At 45.1% G+C, this 18,666-nt stretch overlaps 1 protein-coding gene across 3 annotated transcripts; it reads left to right on the top strand.

The window, feature by feature from the left end:
- LOC139055374 (chorion class B protein B.L1-like) lies at positions 1–17,385 on the top strand. 3 transcript variants are annotated; one of them, XM_070532809.1, is made up of 4 exons: positions 1–346; positions 546–774; positions 15,280–15,406; positions 16,490–17,385. In XM_070532809.1, the coding sequence occupies exons 1-4, from the start codon at positions 310–312 to the stop codon at positions 17,060–17,062; spliced, it is 966 nt and encodes a 321-aa protein (XP_070388910.1). In that variant the 5' UTR covers positions 1–309; the 3' UTR covers positions 17,063–17,385. The 3 variants fall into 3 exon arrangements, with proteins under 3 accessions (XP_070388910.1, XP_070388912.1, XP_070388911.1); XM_070532810.1 differs by lacking the exon at positions 1–346 and having other exon boundaries at positions 671–774; positions 15,275–15,406; XM_070532811.1 differs by lacking the exons at positions 1–346; positions 15,280–15,406 and having other exon boundaries at positions 661–774.
- Positions 17,386–18,666: the final 1,281 nt, after the last annotated feature.

The following is an 18,666-nucleotide window of genomic DNA, read 5'->3' on the forward strand; positions in this document are numbered from 1 at the left end:
CGTATTGCGGCGAGTGCAGATTCGTATTCGTCAGGAGGGGCCACGACAGACTTGTCATCGGCGAGTGCTGCGGCACTTGGCGTGGCCGGTGCTGCGGCGCTGGTCCCTGCATGTAGCGTCTGATAAATACGCTGGCCTTCCGCCTCCAAACAATGCAAAGGAATAGCCTTGCGTTGCTCCGGCTTGAATGCGGCGGCTCCGGCTGCCAGCAAGTACACGTTGAACATCTGCTCCCACTGCTCCCATGGCAATGACGGACGGCCTGGCGTCGGAAGGAAAAACGGTGGCGGAGCAAGCCCGGTGAAGCTCATGGTGGGCGGATACGGACGGCGCAGGGGGGATAGGGGTACGTTCACGAAATCCTCGTCACCAATGTGGTGTTGACCGCAGGTGGAAGTCAGACTCCAGCCGTCCCGAAGTAAAAAGCCGTTTATTTAGCATATACAACCAAATATATAATGAAGAACAGAAGCGCCCCTGGGGTATAAAGAACTGAAATGAATAACGATACTGAATATAACACTCACCTGGGTCGTGTGTTCCAGACTGCTCGGTTCGTGCCGTGTTGCTGCAGAGGAGCCGCTTACAGCACGGCCGCCATGGTTGCGCCGGACGCAAAGCTTGGATACAACCAGCCAGCTCATCTGGCAACATGGATCCAGCACGACTATGGTGGACGCAACCGGATGTCTTCATAATCGTCAGCTGGCAGCCGCTTCACTTGGGCACGACACCACTTCCAGAATGGCAGGCTTACGCCCGTTGCCTTTTCAGGTAAGTTACCTGTAAGGTGCTGCTTGCGTTAAATCCTGTAATTACTGCTTGTTGGTAGTGTCGTGCCACGAGACCTGAATGATGTGCTGAAACAGTTCTTGGCTCTTGCGTGTGAAATATGCTATGCCTTCTCTGCAATAACACTGATGCTGTCGCGAGACGTTGAAACTAATCCTGGACCAATGACTAAGGCTCAAGAATAAGCTTTTGCTGCTGCACTACAAGCTATTAGGAAATTAGAAGAGCACTCACACTTGCTTTCTGAACTAGCTAGTGTCAAAGCTAGTAATACGGCAGTTATAAACAAGTTTAAATAGCTACAAAACGAGCAGGTAACACTATTTGCTGAACTGATAGTTTCGAAACAAAAACAGGAGGCCGCTGAAGGTGAAATCAAGCTGCTGAACGCCAAGATCGCCGCGTTGGTCGATACCCCGCATCCGGAAATTCGGCTGTCACAACAGCAGGCGCTGGTATCCTTCGCGTTTATCTGATCGATTGGCCACAATACTTCACGGTGCAATGACACTGAGAATAAAAAGCGACTCTCAAACCTGCTCTTCTTTAACATAACGGACGACGAAAAAGATTACTGGGCTGCGTCGGAGCAGAAAATTGTCGACTTCTGTGCCGAAAAACTTGACTTAAGCCTATCAAGCACGCACTTCGAAAGGGCACATAGAATAGGCAAGCCCGCCGGTAACAAAAAGAGACCGATCATAGCGAAATTGACCTTCTATAAGGATAAAGAACGCATCTTGTCAGCTGCACGAAAGCTTAAGGGCTCCGGATTTTGGATACGACAAGACTTCTCCCCAGCTACACTAGAAGCAAGAAGAAAACTGATCGAATTCGCGAAGGCAAAAAAAAAAGTATTTGAAGCTCAGCGTCGACAGAATGCGCATAGATGACACAACCTACGTGTACGACGGCGTCACTAGCACAGTAGTGCAGCTGAGCAGATAGCTGAAGCATAGCGCTTGAACCCATGACTGCCATCAGGCACCAGAACCTCGGATCATATATCGTCACTATCAATATCATTTACTGATATTCGAAGCCTGGTGCGCAACCTCGGTCAAGTCTATTCTTTCCTAGACGATACAGGTTCTGACATCATCAACTTCACGGGAACATGGCTCCATTCTGACGTTTCACCCAATTAAATAGGTCCCACACATACCACATATAATATTTACCGATGTGATCGCACTAATGAACGAGGTGGAGGCGTACTTATAGGCGTTAGGAAGACGGTAACATCTCATTTAATTGATTTGACACTAACCTATCAATTTTCTAGGTTGCGTGCATGTCTCGTTTTGAAACGTTATTGTTAGGTTGCTGTTATCATGCTCCTGACTGAAGTGTGTTGTTTGTTAGCGACCTGCGAAACAGCATAACTCACGCCGTTAGGGCTTGTCCGGCTGAATGTATTTTTCTCTTCGGCGACTTTAATCTTCCCTCCATAATCCGGAAGCAGTTATCATCGACCTGCCACCTTTCCTCAGACTTCATTGCCTTAACATTGAATTTCAACCTGTCACAGATCGTAAGTCAACCCACTCGTGATTCCAATATATTGGATCTAGTATTCAGAACAGTCCCTAATACTGTTGAAAAAATAACATATTTAGAAGGTTTCAGTGACCATAAATTAATGCAATTAAACCTTAACGTATCGCCCCGTATTTTTGGTCCCACAACTAAGATAATTCGTGACTATAACACAGGAAATTACAGTGTTATTAACGCTGAACTTGAAACATTTCTTGTTAGTGTATTACTTGCTTGTTTCAGTAACCGAACAGTTCAATATAAATGGGATTTGCTCAAAAACAAGCTAATAACACTGGTTAGTCAACATGTTCCGTTAATTAAAGTAACAAATGGTAAATGCCACCCGTCACCTAACGAACTGAGAAATAAAAAAGAAACGATTACACGTGGCCGCAACAGACATATCTAACTACAAAAAATTTCGAGTACATATCGGTACATTTCAGCGACCACATGGCAGCTATCGTAGACGTCGACCCAGCCAAGCATAAGGAATTCATGGGGCTTTAAAACAAGTGCGCAAAGAATTCATTAAAAAACACTCGATAATTTACTTCAAAGTAGACTTTGGCAGTGTTTGTCAAAAACAAAAATATTTGAAGGACACTTTCTAAATTGCAAAGCGTATTCGGTGAAACCCTGTGCCCATTCCTCTGGGAGTTTCATGCACAAAAAAAAAACCGAAAAAACAGGCATGGCACAGTCGCTCGAATGGGCACAGGCTTTCAACGAGCCCACTTGAGAATTGACAAGGTGCCCTTCAATGTTTTATTGCAGATACAGACGTACAGGGTTCGTTTCGTGATAGCACTAGTATCCCTGTATATGGCGGGAGCACATGCAGGAATGCTAGATAACATCGTCCTCGCGCGCCGCGCGAGGCGTGTGCGAGTGAAAAGTTGCGATCGTCTGCTGAATCTCGCGTGGTCTCGCGTGAGTAAGGAAGCAAAGCGAGGGGAAGCTCGCCGCCTTCCCTCTGGGGGAGGGATGTTCTCTTTGGGCGGCTGCCGCGTGTGGCGCGGGCGCGCGAGCCCCGTCTTGAATGCGATTTGCGATGCGGACAGCGTAGGCGTCTAGGTGCACAGAGGGCCGATAGCTTCGGGTGCTCTATAGCACCCATACGCTTGCGCCTCACCCGCGTTCACGCAGTGAAACGCCACTGGAACTTTTTTATGTTGCGGATTTCTTGGGATTGTAGGTGTTAACGGTAAGGTATCGTCCTATAAAGAAAGTGGCTGGTATCAGGTGGTCATTGCGGTCGAATTACGACTATCGCTGAAACTTCGTTGCGACACGTAGTCACTGTTCTTTTGTTATGCATTGCAAACGTTTGCGGATATTCTTATAAAAATTTCAAGCCCATACACAGAAATGTTATCCTCGAATATTATTTTTTTGTTAGCATTCCATGGGCAAAGTTTTGCCTATGATCTGCTCACGTCCATGCAACTTTGTCTATGTGCACGAAATACGCAGCATCACTCCTGATCGTAAGCAGCCCTCGTTGCTGCACATACAACCGCGGCTCACTCCAGTAGTGCATCTTCAAATTCAAATGGCAAACATCGGCAAGACTGGAGATGGGAAATTAGAGACTGTGAGCTAAACGAGAACAAGAGAAGAGCAACGACCCAATGTTTCGACAAGAGTACTTGTCTTTTTCAAGGCGACATATGCGTTGCCCGGCACAGTATATATGGGTAAGGTTCTGCTAAAGAAGAGGAAGGGTAGTGCGGGTGAGGCAACAACTGAAGGTGTGTTAGCGGTGAGTGTGTATAGTTGAATGTAATGGTGTGCTATATATATAAAAAGGTGCTAGTGACACGGTCTTGTGTGCCGGCCGCGTCACCGCCCGTGCGGATAGCGCCCCTTTATTATTTGCTTTGCTGGATGTCAGTGAGCTATCGTCTGTCGGAAAGATATAATAAAGGGACGGCAGAAAATGGTGCTCGCGGCGAAAAATTAATGAAATTGAATAACTAAATGAATAAATAAATAAATAAATCAAAACGAATGAAGAAGACGAGGAAGGAAACAAAAAAATATATACAGTAAGCAACAAAATGAAAATTGCTAAGTGCTGTTGTCTATAACTTGAAATTTATCATAGCCTATAGATTCTAAAGCTCACCTTGAAAGCCGTATGCCTATTCTTGAACTTATGGATGAGGTATAATTCACGTGTTTCTTTTCTTGTTAAGAACGGAAATGTGATGTAAGATGTAGAGTTTGGTCATGAATGTTGTGACCTGGGGTGCTATGCAGGATGCGTCGAGTTTCTCGTTTACCCGAGTTTTACCCGTGTTTGCTCGACGGCAGTCAGTGAACGGAGATAGCGTGAAACGCGCGAAGGCTGCAGGCAAAAAAATATGTAGACAAAAAGCCGCGTATGACAACATGGGCGCACCCTGCGCGGCACGCTGCTTCTACGTTTCAAGCACAGACGGCTGCACAACGAAACGCGCCAGCGCCGCGTATTGTTATCAACGGATTATCGCAACTTAGCAATACCATGACTGTCCCGCTGTCTGTCTGCAGACTTGCCGTAAGCCGCTTGCCACGCCTTTTCCGGGCGCGTCAAGGGCGTGCGTCTTCTTTCGAGAACTATCTTTCTATCCTAAATCGAATGCGAACAGGGTACATGCGGCGCATTCTTGCACCTGCGCTTTCGCTCAAACGAATACGTTAAAATACAACAATTAAAATAACAAACATTTTTATTTCTTTAAGTGTTTGTTTTTCGTTTTGAATGCTAGAAATTTCTGATGACAAACGGTGATCGAGCAAATTATTAAATTTTGCACTTCTTGCCGCGAGTGGCGACAGTGAGGCGAAAGCTTAGAAGCGGATACATTGAAGCGGGTCGCACGCACGAGGCAATTCATACGGTGAGAAGTCGCCTAGGGGCGATACAGTGCTATTCTCAATAATGTCAGTGATCACCACTCTTTCTCTATTAGGGGAATGGAAATGCAGCGTCGTGATGCGGCTGTTCGTCGCAGGCGCCTTAAGGCCCCCGCTTTACCGACTAAAAACGATGTACTAGTCATAAATACGAGAGCAGCGGCTGTCGCTGTAAAATGGCGGTCCGTAGTGATGCAGCTTAGTGAAAATGTACCAGTTTATCTTTGTGCGCGAAGCCTCGGCGATGTATTGCGAAGAAGTGCGTGCTTCCCATCGACACAATTCATCGCTTGTCATCGCTTGCCCACTGAAAGTGCCTCTGAGCGCATGTACGCAGTATTTGAGTGTTTTGTGCGCACCAAGGTGCTTGCGGATTACTTTTGCTGGAGCCACCAGCGATCGCAGAAGGATATCGTAACGTCACCGCAGCAATCGCATTTTGACAGGTGAGGGCTCTTGCGTGCGGTTATGAAATGAGACTTCGAACTGAGGAAGGTGTTGGAACTGTTGAGGGCGCACTGTTTGGGATGAAGAAATGCCATTGCACTGGGTCTAGAAGAGCGAGCGATTCTCGGACGCTGATCGTGTTTACGACGTTGTGGCTCCGATACATCACCGATGACAGAGCAGTCATCTCAAACGACTGCTGCGATACGCACTCCTCAGCATCGTCGTCACCCTCGGCGCATCGACGCCTTGTAAGCAGCTACAGTGACGTGCCGATAATTATTTACTGTGCGCTACGCGCCACAATGCAGGCCATGAAACCGTGTTGTGTGGCCATCTCAGCCCGAGATGTATGCATAAGCCAGCGACAGTCAAAACTTTGTTTTTGATAATGGTGCTCAGTACATCACCGATGACAGTGCGTTGTGCGCGTTTTATGTTGGCGGTCAAGATTGTTGATGCCTCTCAGCTCGACACCGCGTCGCTGTTGCCGGAAGTTGGGCGTGGCCCAACTGTAGTGGGTGCGCGCACAAGAGTGACATGCCTCGCGCGGGGCGTGACCTGTGGTTTTGATTGACAGGCGAACTCGTGCTAAACTCGTACATCGCGAAACCCCCTCCGAGTTCAACTCGGGAACATGGCGGCGGCAGCAGCAGCCTGTTTCATTGCATCCAGCGGCAGCAAGCGTCAGTATGACCGTCCGGACCCGTTCACCTACATGACCGCCGTGGAGTTTCAGCGTCATTTTGGCCTGTCGAAGACGTCAGTGCGCTGGCTGTGTGACGAGCTAGGCGAAGACTCTCGTCTGCGGAGACAGCGTGGCGGGCTTCATTCGCTCACCGTCGAAGAGCAAGTCCTCTGCGCCCTCCATTTCTACGGGACTGGGAGTTTTCAGGGAAGCGTCGGCGCCGAGTGCTACATTGGACGTCATAAAACTACTGTGAGCCTCTGTGTCATAGATGTCTGATGCGCTTATTGACGCGGCAGTGCGGAAGCGGTGGCTGGCTTTCCCGAAGACTGCGGCTGAGCGGGCATTTATAAAAGAACGCTTCTTACTTCGCGGGAACATTGCGAACGTAGTCGGGTGTGTCGACGGAACGTTCGTAGGAATTAAGGTGCCTTCAATGTCAGCGTTACTGTGATTAGCATTGAAGCAATGTCTAGACGAACCATATTGCCAAATTTGTCACTTCTGTGTAGCCGACTTAAATTTTGTGTTACCGACATCACACATGCGGCAGCCTATGATACTGACTTTTTCGCTGGTTGCTGACGTTTTACCGATTGTTCTACTTGTCTATCAGGGTGCCTTCCAAATGGCTCACTTTTTGGGAAAAGAAGTTAATGAAGTATAACTAGATAAATGGATATCACAAATTGTGTGAAATACCCTGTGAATGCTAATCTCATAAAGAACTTGGGATTTTTTATGAGATTACTTAGTAAAAGTTACTCAGTATGCATAATGCTGTACTTTGGTCATGCGTCATCTATCGACCACACTATGAAACAGCAAGGCATTGCACAATTGCAGTGCGAGATGCGGATGTCGCGCCAAGCCGGTTGTGCCTATGCATGTATGGCAAAATGAAAATGCATTAAGAATCTTAGTGTGCTGGCTTGCATGAAGAAAATACTTCACAGTGTTTGCTGTGTTCACTGTTGGTGCATGTGCCCGTGGTTCAGTGTAACTTCTTTTGGGGGGGGGGGGGGGGGGGGCGGCGTTATTCTGTATGAACAAATCATATATTTTCCTCTCATAATGGGGCTCTAATTCGTCAGCAGTAGAACAATGGAGATCCAATGCTCTGCAGAACTCGGTGTGCGTGAAGATGTGAACCACCAAGGCAAAATTACATATCGGGAGAAATGTGGTGCAGATGACAATGAAAAGTTGGTCTTTAACCTGTCATGATACAAACAAAGACTGCAGAGCGAATAGACCTTTTTCACAGCTTTAGACCAATGATTACACAAACTGTGACATGCTCAAACGTGTAAAAGCTTGCCGCAATGCCAAGGTAGGATGAGCGATATGCAGCATATTTTGGCATTGAACATGTCTTGTAAATGCTATTTTTATTGTAAGCCTCGCTGTCACGCCTTTCCCTCCGGCACTCCCTTTACTGAAACGCAGCACTGTCTTTCTATTGGTGTCATGATGTGGATGGTAACGGCAGCAGTAAGGCTGGTTAATGCTTGCCCCTTTGATTCCTGTGAGTTTAGTGGTACAGAATATGGCACGTGCATACACCTGTGCAGCAAAATTTTATGCTCGTGGTGATTTGTTGGAGAGCTAATTCTTGTTGGGACATTTCAAAGACGTGTGCCATTTTGGCTTAATAACTAGATCATTGTTGAGGTTGAAGACTCATTGTATTGGTATAAAAGCTTGAAGCTGAATTGCACAACAATTCGACGGGGCACAAAGAAGAGAAATACACACAGCAGAACACTCTGCTGTGTGTCTTACTCTTCTTTGTGTGCCGTCGAATTGTGGCGCGATCCAACTTCAAATAGAGAATTGGGCCTCTTTGGTGCAGGACCGAGGAAGAGAAATACACACAGCAGAACGCTCTGCTGTGTGTATTACTCTTCTTTGTGTGCCATCGAATTGTTGCGCGATCCAACTTCAAATAGAGCATTGGGCCTCTTTGGTGCAGGACCGAGGAAGTGTGAGCTATTCGACACCATGCCGGTGCCTTGCCACACAATTATGGAAGTCTGAGGGTTTGCAAACAAAGCTTTGCAATCAAATCCACCTGCTCATGTAATACAAGCACTGATTGAAAGAACCTTCATACAAAAATAATGGTGAAATGAATGGCCTTTGAAAATTTGTATGTTGACACTAATGACATAATAGGTGCCACAGCGAACTCGACAATTCTACTGGACAGAGCACTTTGTTTCCTATGTGAAGCACAAGCTTCCATTACATGCTGTGCAGATAACCAAGCTCAGTTTGTTTTAACGTGGTACGCAACATTCACTGTAATGTGTTTTTGCTTCTAAAGTGCCAAACACCACCTCTTTTTCTAGGATGTCATGGGAATATTTGACGAGAACTGTTTACAGCCCCTCATAATGGAAGTGTGGCCAGCCAGCTTTGCTGGAGTGCCTTTATAGATTTCTGTACCTGATCACTGTGTGCTATCAAGTTGCTAAAGGCTATGCAACCAGTGTAAGGCATTACGTGATTCTATAGTCTGATACGGCTTTAGGAGGCCGCAGAACCTGCACTTTAATGGCAGGTGAACACAAGCCTGCACCAATGGGCACACACTCTACACTGACATCGTGCCGCTGGACGCACTAATACCCGCTCACTGGAGAGGGACTATTTCTTTAGACATGGAGGCAATCGGCTGCTGCGCTTTGGTCATCTGGGCGGGGCCTCTCCTGTCTTGTGAAGTTGTATCCGACGAGAGGATGCCACTTTTCATACAACACAAAAGGACAAAGTGTACAATTATTTGGCCTATGAAATGGATACATCACAAGTGAGCTACGCATGGGCTTAAGCTGTGTGAAAATTAGTACATGCAAATATATGACATTGTTAAAAAATATGTGGTATCGAACATGCATGTAATGGCACGTTTAAATCGGGGAGTGTTGCATTCATGTGCACAGTCTATAGGTGATAGCATTATTAAGGTCATGCCGTTTCCTGTCTTTTCATTGTGAAATACACAGACCGTTCATATTGTGGCTAATCAACACCCACTGCATTCTTGCACATAGAAAGAACAAACAGCACAATGATGTATATGCTGCATTAGTGTCTTTTTCATTTACACGGTCCAATAGTGCCACAGGTTGTTTTACGTGTTTGCCCATTTTGAAGAGACATCAAGTGCATGTTACAAGTGTCCCAATATGCACAGCACAATGTTTACTGCAATAATTTTATTCATGCTCTCGAATAATAAACAAAATAATAAACTGAAAGCTCCTTTGTAAGGTGTGTTCTGGGGGTTCGACTGGAAAGCAGTGAGGGCACTGATCCTACTGTTGCAGAGCTACTGTTGCCACACTCAAGAGCATGTGCCTGGCGCTCGCCTACTGCCACCAGGCGGTTGAATGCCTCCAGCAGCAGAATGTTTTGCTGCAAAAAAAGTGGATTGTTGGAATGAATCAATCGCATATAAACCATTATTTACAAATAAAAATGGTCATTGCACTATTGGTACTAACTGCCCTTAACTGTGGAAGCCTTTAGTGTATGCATAATAAAAAAATTGTCGGGATAACATTGCTTTATTTTTCATAACAGGTTTTTTTCAGAGCCAATTGTAATGTTTATTAGTGTGCCAACAGCTGAGGTGTCCTCGCACCTTCACGAGTCTCTACTGTCAGCACCACAAACCTATTTTTGTTCACTGCAAAATCAATGGCGCTCCCTACAATCCCTTCTTATGCGAGCTGATTGCATCCTATGCCTACAATCATCATATTTTTGTCCCATTATGCAATTTTCTACCATCCTCAGCTGCAGTTCTCTCTCCTTGACATCCATTCTCTCATGCTTATGTAAACACCTGCTATAAATTGGCAACAAGTGATTGAAGACGTGCATTGCCTGCCCACCGATTCCATTTTTTTTTCTTAATCTCAACTAGCATATCAGTTGCCACGGTTTACTACACCACTGTCTTCCTGCCTTAATGCTATCTCCAACAATTTTTGTTACTTCGCTTTCTGCACAGTCCTCGACTTCTCAAGTTTCTTTGTTAACCTCCAGGTTTATGTCCCATATTGGATAACCGGTAGAATCCAACGATTCTAAACATTTTTCAAGGATATCGGTAACGTGGCGATCACGATTGGGAAATGCCTCCCATGTGATGTTCAACCCATTAAATTTTTGCATAAGTTTCCTGCTTTATATCAGTACCTGTTATTGATATTTCACTTGGACAAAGATACTCTTTCATAGATTCTGCGGGCTGAATGTCGCTGATGAATTTCTGTTATACCACTAAGTTAGTGAAGGTTACTTTTATATTTTCCATATTTTCGCGGGCCCACGTACATGTAACACCACGAGCACTCATTGGCTCTCAATGCCTTTTTTAAACTGCTGGACATTCAGTTCGTTACTACGAAAGTGACTTAATCCGTGCACTATTATTATGCTAAATATGAAACAGTAGAAATATACTTATCTGCAGTTTGTCGATGCCTCCTTCACTCTGTTGGTTGCGAGAACCATGGTCGGCACCACCTCTTTGTCGCATCGTAGCTATATCGACTGTCTTCCTTTTGCACACACTGTGCAATATTCGTGACGCTCGCAGTCACGCAGAGTGGAGGAACTCAGCGCACTCACATAAGCAGCACCGGATAAGTTGTTTGTTCAGGATTGTGCCGTGAACAGTAGGTACGCGTTGCGATCTGTAAAATCGCCTAAGCTATTGGCAGTCTTTCGGGGTGCACGGAAAGATTGCTCACGGAGCAACAGAACTATCCAAGAAATAGTGGTCATCGTCTAGCCTGATCACTACGTCGCGCACTGCAAGCTCGTAGTACGAGTTTGTTTACACTGGGCATCGCCGATGCTTAGCCGCCATGCTCGCCCGATGAATGTATGTGATGACGCCACCACAGCGTTCCCTCGTGGTATAATGCGAAGCGTACTAAATTACAAATTAGTCGAATATACATTCAGTGTACATCTTGTAAGCTTTAAAATGCTGTTAAACCACGTTAAACTAACTAATAATATTGTACTAAATGCATTTGTTTTATAACTCGCTTGTGCGTGTAATGCACTCGGTGGAACGATAAACAAGTGAAAGAAGGCGCGACCATGCACCGACGGTACGATCACGTGATCCCCTGTTTGTCGACCGCCCAGAAGGCAACGCCCAAGGAATGATAGCCAGCCAGAGTGAATCTAGATCAACCAATGAAACTGGAGGCTTGTCGAAAGATAAACTGTGTCTCGGTACCATTCGTGCTTTCATCTTGGGGTGTCGCCAGAGCTCGTGAAGATCCCGAGTTTCGCCAAACTCGACGCATCCTGCATAGCACCCCTGGTTGGTTAAAATGATCGGCGACGCTCATGGGAAGTTTTAAGCTGTATTCGCGCGATGTCCCTTTAATCTGACGTTCATTGATTGCGCTGTGTCACCTGCCATGGCTGCTTAGGGGTTATGGTGTTGGTCTGTTAAACACAAGGTGGCGAGATGGAATACCGGCCATTTTCCATTCTGATGGGAGCGATACGTGCAAACACCTGCATACTTAGATTTAGGGGCACGTTAAGGAATCCCAGGTGGTCCAAATTTCTGGAGTCCCCCCACTACGGCATTATTCATAATCAGATCGTTGTTTCGGCAGTTCAAACCCCATGATTTAGTTTTGTCCTGTTTCCCCCATCTATTGTTTCTTACAGAATGAACATTCAAGCATATTGTCACCCGCTAAGGCAACACTAAGCAATTGTACCAGCAGCCAGACATGAAAAACGCCCCACACGACGGGACGAACCACCAGCTGGCATCTTTGACTTCGCCTTCTTCTTCGCCGTTCTTGCTGGGCACGCAATGCTGACCGTTTGCTGGCTCAAAACACCAGGTGGCAATATAAATCACACCCGAGTGTTCCTTGTGTAAGAAACAATATATCGGTGAAAATGGGCCATCAATACACGCCGTATTAAACGGACATCGCGCGGACACAAAAAAAAAAGCTTTCGAAAGCCGTCGCCGAGCATTTCAACCAACCAAGTTGTAACCTTGTTGAACGTAAGATCCACATCTTACAGTCAAATTTTCGTCGTGAACGAGAAAGCAAATACTGAGAATCATACCTCACCCATAAGTCCAAAACATAGAAACCAAACAGCACAAACATGACAAAGGGAGCTTTAGTGCTATGCTAAATTTCAGGCTATAGGCAACAGTACTTAGTTATCTTCATTTTGTTGCTTAGTTCTCTCTTGTTTTCTCTATTTAATTATACATTGATTCCACTTTAGCATACGTTTCGCTCTCCCTCAGAGCGACAATAGCTCAGTGACGTCCAGCGAAGGAGATAATAAAGGGGGGCTGTGCACGCGGCTGATGTCACGGCCGGCTGGGAAACGGCTAGGTTACCGGCCGCGTGCATAGCACCGCTTTATTTTCAGTTCTACACCCTCGGGGGGGGGGGGGGGGGGAGGCGCATAACACACCTTCGGTGGTGGCCTAACCCACTCGCCCTACCCTCTCTTCCCGTTAAAAGAACCCTAGGCATGTACAGGTTGTCCCAGCTAAATATAGCCCGAGTTTAAACTGTGAGGATGCCACGTAGCTGGAATGAGAACATAGCAATGTTGTTTGCAGTCGGTTGCAGATACTCAGATTGTATTTTTTTCACTCTATCTAATTAGGTAGTTATTCCTAATTATATTATTCAACTTCTGAAATATTCTAATTAGATGAAATATGTACAAGGGAAAATTCTAGAGCGACATGAAAAACTTCTGGTATAGCTTTCTGTTGCTCAATACGTGCCACATAAAAGTCGTTTTCCGAGCGCGAAAGAAGCCCGCGAATGCACGCGGAGTGCCTCGAGCGGCCAGTCGTGCAGCAATTTCGCGTACGCTTGCGGGCTCATTTCACGCTCGGAAAAACACTTTTACTTAGCAGGTATTGACGAACACAAAGCTGTAGCGGAAGTTTTTCATGTCGCTCTACAATCTTCTCATTGACACTTTTCAACTGATCATACTATTTGGAAACTGGATGAATTAGTTTAAACTAATCATCTAATTAGGCGGAATAAAAAAAAATTGAGTGTATTCAAGCGACGATAAGCATCAATACCTTCGTTCAGTCCAGCTGCGTGGCATTCGCATATTCTTAAATCCAGGCTAAAGTTAGCTCGGACAACCTGTATCCTATGCCGAGGAAAGCACATGTCGCCTTCAAAAAGCCAAGTCCTCCTGTCGAAATGTTGGCTCCCACTTTTACCTTGTCGTTTTTCTCACCATCTTCAAAATCACATGTGTTTTTGGTCTACCACGCGAGGAATGGGCCTTCAAAGCTACAGCAAAGTTGTTCTTGAAGGGACGCTAATAAACACGAGCAGTAATGCTGTATATGCCCGTAAAATGTACTAAAAAATTGGAGTTTGTTTAGTATAGCAATCAGAGGTTCATTATTAGAAAGAAAAAAAAAAGAATGTAGAATGCTTTTTAATGCTTGTGCGTAATCCCTTCTGCCCCTGCATCAGTACACAACCACGAATCACAATTTATTTATCGGTATTTCGATATTTGTATTTCTGTAAACGTTCTTGAAACATGTCAAGACTTACCCTCTTTGTAAGAACAATGTCGCCCATCTCTACAAAGAAAACTTTCATTGCGCTCCAGCGGACGCCTTCAAAATTTATAATCTCGTGACATCTGGTGGGCCAACTGAAAGGTGAAATCTGCACCCTCCTTTGTTCCTTCTTCTGTGGCTTACCGAGCCTCCTATCAGGGCAAGAATATCTATTTCAATATTCTGACAACTGACTGTTTTTGCGCAACTGGAATGATTTTTATTTAGTGCGCCTTTTTTATATGTACCAGCCTAAAATTTTCTTCGGACTTTAGATAGATATTTTCTAAATATAATTCAGTGTCCGGATTTCATCACGGTGTTAATTCTACAACAAGGACAATTGCTCCAATCACTATTTCTTCAAATTACAAAAAGAGAACGCTGGATAAACGTGTTGTGAGTGTGCATCACTTGTAAAATAAAACTTCTGTTATAAAGAACAGGACATACAACTAATCGGTTTACGTCAATATTGCGGACATTGCATGCTTGAGCTATGTGTATTGAGATATCACGGTTTGCGTGGTAAAACATTTAGACGGTTACATGTGTACCAGGTTACATGTGCAATGACTTCTTGGGCACCGACATACCTTGCTTTCCGGCAAGGTATATGACCACAGACTGCTAAAAACTCCAGTAATTCGCACCAAAAAGTGGTAACCTTGCCTTTTCGAGGTACCCCGAATCTCGTCTGCCGCACGTAGTTTGAGAATTTCTCGTGTTTTTAATACTGCCATCAAGAAAAATCAGCTCATTTTAGGTCTTAAAAAAACATCACAGTAGTACGGTGAAACAAAAAGTGATGCTGCAACTGATGCTGTAGAGAAAATCCTAATTCACGCAACGCTTCCTGTACTGTATACGCCGTGAGCTACGGGAAGTAGTGACCTATAAAGATTAAACCACCCGGGAGTCGACGCTGTGACAAACGCCAAACGCCTACTGGCGATGCAGGTCAGAGTGTGAATAAGCCGTATCTCCGCCTTACGTGCTCTTCTTGCCCAGGAACTGCCTTCTGCTTGCATGAAGCATTAAAATCATCTGACTTCCTCTAATCTTGAAAAGCGACAAAGTGGTGCAGGCAGCTCAGTTTAGTAGTCACTTTTGCTTCCGGGGCAGATGAACCCTTGATAGCAACACTGATAACGTGTCCTTTTCTCGTCGTCAAACCGCAGGTTCAGTTAAATAAGGCTGAGATAACAGCTTTCAGCTCGCATTCCAGCTCGTCGCTATGCTTCTTTCTTATTTATGCTCTTCTCTGATAGGTTAGAAGCACCTTCTCTCACTGCGATGCTTGCCTCGGATGCTGCTGCTGCAACACCGTATATAAACTCGGCCAGATGAAACGTTCACCATTCTTCGCTGTCTTGGGTGTTACGTCAAGTATCAACACAATGGTATGTTGAGGTGATACCGTTCATAATATATATATATATATATATATATATATATATATATATATATATATATATATATATATATATATATATATATGATATTACAATTTGTAATCCCTTATTTGTCCCAACGTACCTCTATTTTATACACTTCCATGCCTACTACGACTGCAGTATTCTGTTTGTGATGGTATTTTTGTCGCGTGTCTCCTGCTTTTTTACAGCGTATATCGCATACTGACCGATGCATGCCGCCTATTCCGTTGGTGTTTCGAGTACTCTTGTTTTTCTTTATATCGAAGGATTTAGTGCAATGCATGTGTTCATCAATCTATCAACATATTTAGCATTGACTTTTCCTTAGGCTTGTGCACTTTTCTTTTGCTTCAACATAACGCAAAACTTAAGCCACGCGAGCTTTATTAGGAACCAAGTTTCATTGCATATGTGCATGCTTTGCTATTTTGTCGTTTCTTTGGCACAAAGTATCAGCTTATAATATAGGCGTATCTCACTACGAATTACTTACTTGTGTTGATCATTTTTATTCTATGTTGTTTCGATGTCTTGAAAACAATTATCACAAGAAATTTAGCTCTGTCGACTCGCTGTTTTTTGCGGGCAAAGCCATTTACTAAAGTGTTTGGCATTCTTCCACACCAAGCACTCTAAAACGCCAAATTTCGCTTGAAGACTGAAGGTGTTAGTAATTGAACTACCTTAAATAAATGCTCCACAGCTTTGCAGAAAAGTGTCCAAATTCCATTTGCACCAACGACACAAACGACCGTGAAATTACTAAACATTTTGAAGAGGGGTGTGCGCATATTTGATATTTCAAACAGATAGTTTTGAGCGCTGTGTGAACCTTCTATGTCTATGTTCTCAAGAATCCAATACATTATCCCGCCATTGATATATTACCGCACCTTAATGCATTCCGGTAACTGTCATTTGTGTGCTAGCGCTTTTTTTGACGCCTTGTTTTATAACAACATTACCAGCATGATGCAACTAATTTTCTCACAAAGAGACCATAATACGCACAAGGTGTATTCACTCTTTATCAATCTTGTTTTGCAGACGAAGCTATTTGCCTTGTTTGCCGTACTCGCCGTGTACGTGTTCTCCCCAGTGGCAGCAGGCGGGAAACTTGGCTATGGCGGCGCTGGCTACGGAGGCCTAGGATATGGTGGCCTCGGCTACGGAGGTCTCGGCTACGGAGGTCTCGGCTACGGAGGCCTTGGCTATGGAGGTCTCGGATATGGTGGCCTAGGTGGTGGCTTGGGCGGCGTCGGCGGTGTAGGCGGTGTAGGCGTCGGCAGCAGTGTTGCCCTTCTTAGCGGCGGGCCTGCTTTTGCCAAAGCCGTGGCGGGGCCAGCTTTCATTGTGAGGACGGTTCACCACGTCAACAAAGTCAGTGGTGGAGGAGCCCTTGTAGCCCACTCTGGCCTCGGAAGCGGATATGGTGGTGGCTACGGAGGATACGGAGGCGGCTATGGTGGATATGGTGGCGGCTACGGAGGATATGGAGGCGGCTATGGTGGATACGGTGGCGGCTATGGTGGATACGGTGGCGGCTACGGAGGATATGGAGGCGGCTATGGTGGATATGGCGGCGGCTATGGTGGCTACAAAAGTGGTTACAAAGGATAATTCCCGGATCGTTCACCTACTTTTGCGAATGTCTTACAAATGCAAAAGACCAAATTACATGCACAGATGTGTCCCCGCAACAACGAAGATGTAATAACATTCTATCGAATTACTTAGCACTGGTTGTATGAAGTTTGAAAAATGGTGACAGTTTACTTCTGTCAGCATTCACAGACCAAGAGTGCTTCGGAAAATTTAATATTGGCCGGTGTCGAAGGAGGCGGGATCCACCCTCGACAAATAGCTGTGATACATGAAGCGATACATCACTGCGGCACTTATCCATCGCATTTCAGGAAAGCACAAAATAAAAGAGTTTTCGGACCAGAAAATGTGATTTACTTTTCCTTATACTTGGGAGCCCAATGCCTAATTCTATCAAAACTCAGGCAAGCATGATTCTGTGCATTCTTGTGAATATGCCTTTGGTGAAAAATCCTTTCCTTTGGATAAAAAAGAAGGGCTTCATTTGAGGGCCCCTATGATGCGTAGCCTTCGAGAATAAAAATATGGCGACGACTGTGTATATGAGTATAGGACTAACCTGTTAGATCCAAACTAAAGCATTAGCCATCCGGTAATCTTTTTACACAATGTCTGCCAAAAGTAAACAGCAAGGTCGTGCGCTCAGAAAAGAGTATATACAAAGCTGTGCTATATGACAACATGGGCAACCTACAAGGACCATGTTAACCGCGATATCTAACTGAATCATTTAGAATATAGGTGTTAAAAATAAACATCTGGGTCTTCAGCGCTTATGACCAGCACATCTGTTGTCGACATGCATCCCGCAGCTCTGTCAATGAAAAAGGAACCCCGAAGAAGTCACAATATTCTCACTGTGACTGGCCATGGCATTGCTGATTTCATTTAAACTTACGCCATAGTTTATCGTAAGCGTAGAAAACTCAACAAACCAGCAGCTTATAAAGGCTCACCCAAGCAAACCTTTGTAGCATAAAGCCTTTTTCCTGCCCTATGATCCATTGGTAGTGGTACGAATGATAATTAGAGCAACTGCAATGCCACCTATATCTGCTGAGTGGAGTCCTTCTATTGCGTCACCGACCCTTCACGCAATAGAGGGGAATCAAGTACCTATTTATCGACGTCGTCAGGTATTGTGAGCGTTGTCGTTATCACCATGTGCTGCACATGATTACCATCCTGTGCTTTCACTTCGAGAATGCCCCCCCCCCCTCCAACTGTGGCTACTCAAAAGCTATCACATCTCATTTGGATGGTATTTACTCTGACTGCAATCTTACTATCGTCTCAGAAACACATAGGCGAATAATGCATCTTTTGGTCCTCGGAGAGCTAAGAACTTCCATGTGCCCTCCGTTGGGGTCAAAGGGCTTCCTTTGCTGCATTATTCTGTGCTTTATTTATCCTGATCACAAGATAAAAATGCTTCGATGTAGAACTTAGACCACAATTCCCGACCGTGGTAGATGTGGAAGTCAGAGTGGGCATTTGAGACACACACACACACACACACACACACACACACACACACACACACACACACACACACACACACACACACACACACACACACACACACACACACACACACACACACACACACACACACACAC

This window comes from Dermacentor albipictus, chromosome 2, assembly GCF_038994185.2.
Source record: "Dermacentor albipictus isolate Rhodes 1998 colony chromosome 2, USDA_Dalb.pri_finalv2, whole genome shotgun sequence".
Lineage (NCBI taxonomy): Eukaryota > Metazoa > Arthropoda > Arachnida > Ixodida > Ixodidae > Dermacentor > Dermacentor albipictus.

Coding starts and splice junctions, on each gene's coding strand:
- LOC139055374 (XM_070532809.1), top strand. CDS start 310: ATGGTGGGCGGATACGGACGGCGCAGGGGGGATAGGG. Junction 775..15,279: donor TACGCCCGTTGCCTTTTCAG/GTAAGTTACCTG, acceptor CTGATAGGTTAG/AAGCACCTTCTCTCACTGCG. Junction 15,407..16,489: donor CGTCAAGTATCAACACAATG/GTATGTTGAGGT, acceptor CTTGTTTTGCAG/ACGAAGCTATTTGCCTTGTT.